General features: G+C 42.3%; 1 protein-coding gene across 1 annotated transcript in view; it reads left to right on the forward strand.

Annotated features, from left to right (window-relative positions):
- The window catches only part of itga2.2 (integrin, alpha 2 (CD49B, alpha 2 subunit of VLA-2 receptor), tandem duplicate 2), a gene marked incomplete at both ends in the record, with an annotated part of 19,255 nt that overhangs the window by 5,509 nt on the left and 8,746 nt on the right, over positions 1-5,000 (forward strand). The window contains 7 exons of the mRNA XM_080529555.1: positions 3,000-3,109; positions 3,374-3,465; positions 3,622-3,736; positions 3,893-4,020; positions 4,156-4,304; positions 4,606-4,756; positions 4,916-5,000. The exon at positions 4,916-5,000 is cut by the window's right edge and continues 81 nt beyond it. Coding sequence (XP_080385681.1) covers positions 3,000-3,109; positions 3,374-3,465; positions 3,622-3,736; positions 3,893-4,020; positions 4,156-4,304; positions 4,606-4,756; positions 4,916-5,000 — 830 coding nt within the window. The remainder of the gene's footprint in view (positions 1-2,999; positions 3,110-3,373; positions 3,466-3,621; positions 3,737-3,892; positions 4,021-4,155; positions 4,305-4,605; positions 4,757-4,915) is intronic.

Consider the following 5,000-nt stretch of genomic DNA (forward strand, 5'->3'; position numbering starts at 1 on the left):
AACAACTGAAGACAGCTGCAGTAAAGGCCTACAAAGGATTCTCGACAAAGTATTAAAAATGAGCATTTTATTTATGATTATGTTCATTTGCCCGATTACATTTGAGCCCCTGAAAATAGGGGACTGTGTCAAAAAATGGTTGCAATTCCTAAACGTCTCATGTGATATTTCATTTCAAATCCATTGTGGTGGTGTATAGAGCCAAAATTATGGAAAGTGTCACTGTCCAAATATTTCCAGATCTACCTGTATGTAGTATACAGTACATTCCAGCAGAGCTAAAATAAGCTGATGTAGCTAGTTCGGTTGGGGTCGGAATGATCCCCACTGTGCACATCCGCTTTCTCAAGCCACTGTGTTCCTGTCTTTGGCAGGTCACATGACACTCAGCATGGTTGGATCTGGATGCAGACACTTCAAACACAATATAATGTATGCACACATCTGAAACAATAACCACACACACACACACACACACACACACACATGCACACACATGCTTTTGAGTTCACATCTCACAGACACACACACTTCCTGTGGTCCATGGTGGCGTCTGCATCCGGAAGATCTCAGTGGAGGCATTTTCCTTTTGAATATTTCTCCTGGGAAATAACTGGCTTCCTTTCATTTCCATTACAAACAAACATGGAGACTGGGGGTTAACCTATGGCACATTTACCCTGTGTGTAAGGAAACATTGTTAGCAAAGGAAGATGTAAAAGTGAGGGGGTGAGGGGGGTGTGCCTTTCTACCCAGCGAAAATGTTGCCTATCAACTGTTAAACAAACAATTCTGGAGTATTGTTGGGACAATAACATAGTGGTTAGTGTGAGTGAAAAGCATGAAATGATTGGGTGTCACCCGTCCAGACCTGATAAAGAGTTCTGATCACGAGAGAGTTGCACATATTTGTCAATTCCAACTCATCCAAACCTGCACTACAATCTAGCAGGAACGTATATGTTCCGCACCACACAAATTATGTGGTATGAAGTTATTGCATATAGTGAGCGGAAGCAACTTAATACGTTGCATTTTGTCTCTTTGTCACAATTCCGACAATGACAGAAGATGTCGCTTCCCCCTCATGTAACCAGCGAAAATGTTGCCTAACTCTTATTAAACAAGCAATTCTGGTGATTTTTGATGGAGAATAACAGAGTACAAGTAAACATTTCCTATGTGCCTGTCTCCAATAGAAAAACATTTCATAATAGATTTGAACAGGGACATTCAACAAAACCAGTAAATACATGTTCCCCTTTCACACTGTACACCACTTCACAAACTGATTGCTGAATTCCCTCAAATGAGTTTCTATTGAGTGTGGTTGGACTGATTGACAGTATATGACAGAGATGTATTCTTGTGTGGCACCACCTCTCGACATATACCACTTGGAATGAGGAGGATAAAGGTTCCTAGCCGTGAGTCAGGATGGGGACAGCCCAGGGTTCTCTGAAGAGAGACAAGAGTGGTGCCTTGTTGTATGGAGAGCCAGAGTAGATGACATCACAGGCCCAGGTCAAAGTTCACTCCCTTTGTTTTAATTGGCTGTTTCCTGCCTGAGAGTGTGGGGTTTAGCTAAGGCACGCCAGAGCATAAAGAGTCAGTGACGTCCTTTGTCTGTCTGTCTGAACCATACTGCTGACTGAGTCACCTTTTCACAATAAAAGCTGAAGTTGGGAAGTTCCTGAATGTCTCAAGGAGCAACAGTGTTATGCAATGGGATGGTATGTTAATGCTTGCAGTTTAGCCTAACAGCAAGTTTATATATGTGACACGGTCTAGTGTTGTGGTTCGCATGTCGGCAACCAATCAAAATGTTCAGACTTTTATTTTGAAACAGAAATACATTTGAACGTTGTTGAAAATCACAACACAAACTCGCTAGTCAAGCCAAAACACTGCAATGCAATGGATTCGGTGAGTAATCCCCACTGCTACCTAGTTAACTATAACACTACTTTATATTGTTAGCAGGCTCACAAAACAAGCTGTGTTAGTTGACAAGCAAGGTGTGTCATTGATTTTCAACAATGCAGAAATTAATTTTTCAAAAGAAAAGTCTGAACATTAAATTGGATGCTGACATGCGGACCAAAACACTAGACTATGTCACATATGGCTGCTTTAGCTAGAGTTGTATAACCAGTGGAAGACATGCTGCTTATCATTGTAGTTTTATGATGCAGGCTGGTGAGGTTTTCTGCCCTGTCCCTCTTGCACACTGCTGTTACTGTTATCAGAGGACAAACAGTGGGCTCGTCTGCTTTTCTGACTGTGTTTAATGTCACATATGTACACTGTTTCCTGACCACACAACTTTGAGATACAGATGCAGCCTATCCCATGGTAAACAACACTGTGCGATATCAAAAGCAAAAAGACCTCACAGGCACTCTGACACACCTGAGAGTGACCATATATGGGCATTTCTGAATGTTTATTTGTTTGATCTCACACAGGATGTTTAGTGAGTATCTGCCTGTGTGTCATTTTACCGGGAAGAGGTGTGTGTGTGTGTGTGTGTGTGTGTGTGTGTGTGTGTGTGTGTGTTTGTGTGTGTGTGTGGGGACTTTCCGATGTGTACCTCAGTGTACAGGATACAATATTTTTCCTCAGGGATGAGTAACAGAGTGGTCTCGGCATGTCTGCAGTGTGTGAAATCTAGTAGGTGACGTAGCTTATCTCAATGGTGTGTGATGGTAATGACCATGACTTATTACTAACGTGGGAGGCGGGTTGGTCATTACACTGTGTAATCTAGTGGCCGTGTGTCTTGACTCACATGCATGGTGGTAATGCTGTGGTGCCCATGTTACCCAGACTGCAGCAGATGACAGAGATGGCACTGGCATTTATGGCTCTGCCCTTCTCATGAACACAGTCTGAAAACATCCCATCAAATGTCTGCGCTCTGCCCTCAGGTGCTTGTTGTTATTTTCTCCCTATGGTCCGGGTTAACCGTAACAATGACATTTGTTTAACTTTGCCAGGTTGCTGGTAGGCTCTCCCTGGAGTGGATACACACCCAACAGGAAGGGGGATGTCTATAAGTGTGAGATCCAAGGTTCCAGCTCAAACTGTGAGAAGCTGGGTCTGCAGAGTAAGACATCTTCAGCTTTCACTCAACTCTCATGAGGCTAATCCCTCAGAACAGAACAGTGTATGTGTATGTGTGTGTGTGTGTGTGTGTGCGTGTGTGTGTGTGTGTGTGTGCGTGTGCGTGTGCGTGTGCGTGTGCGCGTGTGTGTGCATGCGTGCATGCGTGCAGGCGTGCAGGCGTGCATGCAGGCGTGCGTGCTTGTCCAATCAATGTCATGTGCAATGTATTGTACAGTACAACTCACAAGTTACTCTCATATTTTAGACTCAGTCAGCATATCAACAGTGAAGAACATCAACGTCAACATGAGCCTGGGTTTGACCCTCACCCGCACTGCCAGAGAAGATAGATTCATGGTAAACAGGCTTCACATCCGTACATCTCTACAACTGCCTGTCTACAACTCCTATCTGATGTTATCACTCTATCCCCCATGTTATGTAATTGAGTTGTTTGGATGTTTTTAGCTGTGTCTTAGCTTTTCATATAACTGTGTTGTCTTCCTATACCAGACATGTGGTCCTCTCTGGGCTCAGAAATGTGGGAGTCAATATTATTACCCAGGGGTCTGTGCAGAAGTGAGCCCACTCTTCAGTCCCCTCTCTGCCTTCTCACCTGCCCTTCAAAGTAAGAGCGCTTGAAATTTAGCCACCCACCTTTAGAATAAGTCAAATTTTGTCCAATATCGTATTTGATTCCCCTTTATAATTAAATTGGAAAATGCACATGTAATACGGTACATAAATGAACATTACCTAAATACATTTTCTCCTTTTTTTCTAGCTTGTGGTGGTCCAATGGATATTGCTATAGTTCTGGACGGGTCTAACAGTATATATCCGTGGGCTCCAGTTGTTGCTTTCCTTAAAAAACTTTTGGAAAATTTGGACATCGGTCCTGCTAATACTCAGGTAAGTGCTATCACAATAATCAATGTTCAATATAATTAAATTACACTATTTCAAGTGACCAAATCAATTATCTTACTCCTAGACTTTATGTAGTTTCAAATATCCATTGTTTGACTTTTTTGTCTTTTCTTTTAGGTCACTATCATACAGTATGCAGTTGATCCGTCTTTTGAGTTTCTTCTCGATAAGTATAAAACTAAAGACTCAATTGTAGCGGCTGCAGCAAACATTCACCAGAAGTCGGGCTTGGAGACCAACACGTTCCGGGCTATTGAATTTGCCAGGTACTTTCCTTACATCTATGCCAACACAGTCTGAGGCATTTCCTCGGCTTCTCTAGTGACTGGCTTGTTACTCATTAGACGACCCTTTGATGGAATCTCAGAAACACTTCCTGACTCAACATATTTATAAAAAGACATTAACAAAAGGGTTAGGAACTGTACTATTCCGTACACTATACAGAACTAACCTCAAATGTCTTCAACATTCGCCCCAGATGTGTATATCTAAATGTAATTTGTATTCTGTTTATTGATATAGTTATAGATATTGAATCAATATGTGTTTGTGTTTGTGTCCCAGAGAGCATGCGTTCCTTCCTCAGAACGGAGCTCGTCCTGGGGCCAGTAAGGTGATGGTGGTCGTGACAGATGGAGAGTCTCACGACAAGGACCGCCGAGACGATGTCATTGGGAAATGTGAGCAAGAGAAGATCACCCGTTTCGGCATTGCTGTGAGTAAAATATAAAGCGTGTTATTGAATACTGCAAATACAGTGTAATACAGAGTATTATGTTTTCAGCAACTGTATGATACCTTATGAATTGACATGATTATGTTGTTCAATTCTGCCCTTCATTCTGATACTGGATTCCTCTCCAAATTATTTTAGGTTTTAGGATATTACATCCGAAATGACATTGACACGTCAAACCTGATAGCTGAGATCAAGTCCATCGCCAGTGTTCCCACAGAGA

Source organism: Nansenia antarctica, assembly GCF_963989245.1.
Source record: "Nansenia antarctica genome assembly, chromosome: 4".
NCBI classification, from domain to species: Eukaryota; Metazoa; Chordata; class Actinopteri; order Argentiniformes; family Microstomatidae; genus Nansenia; species Nansenia antarctica.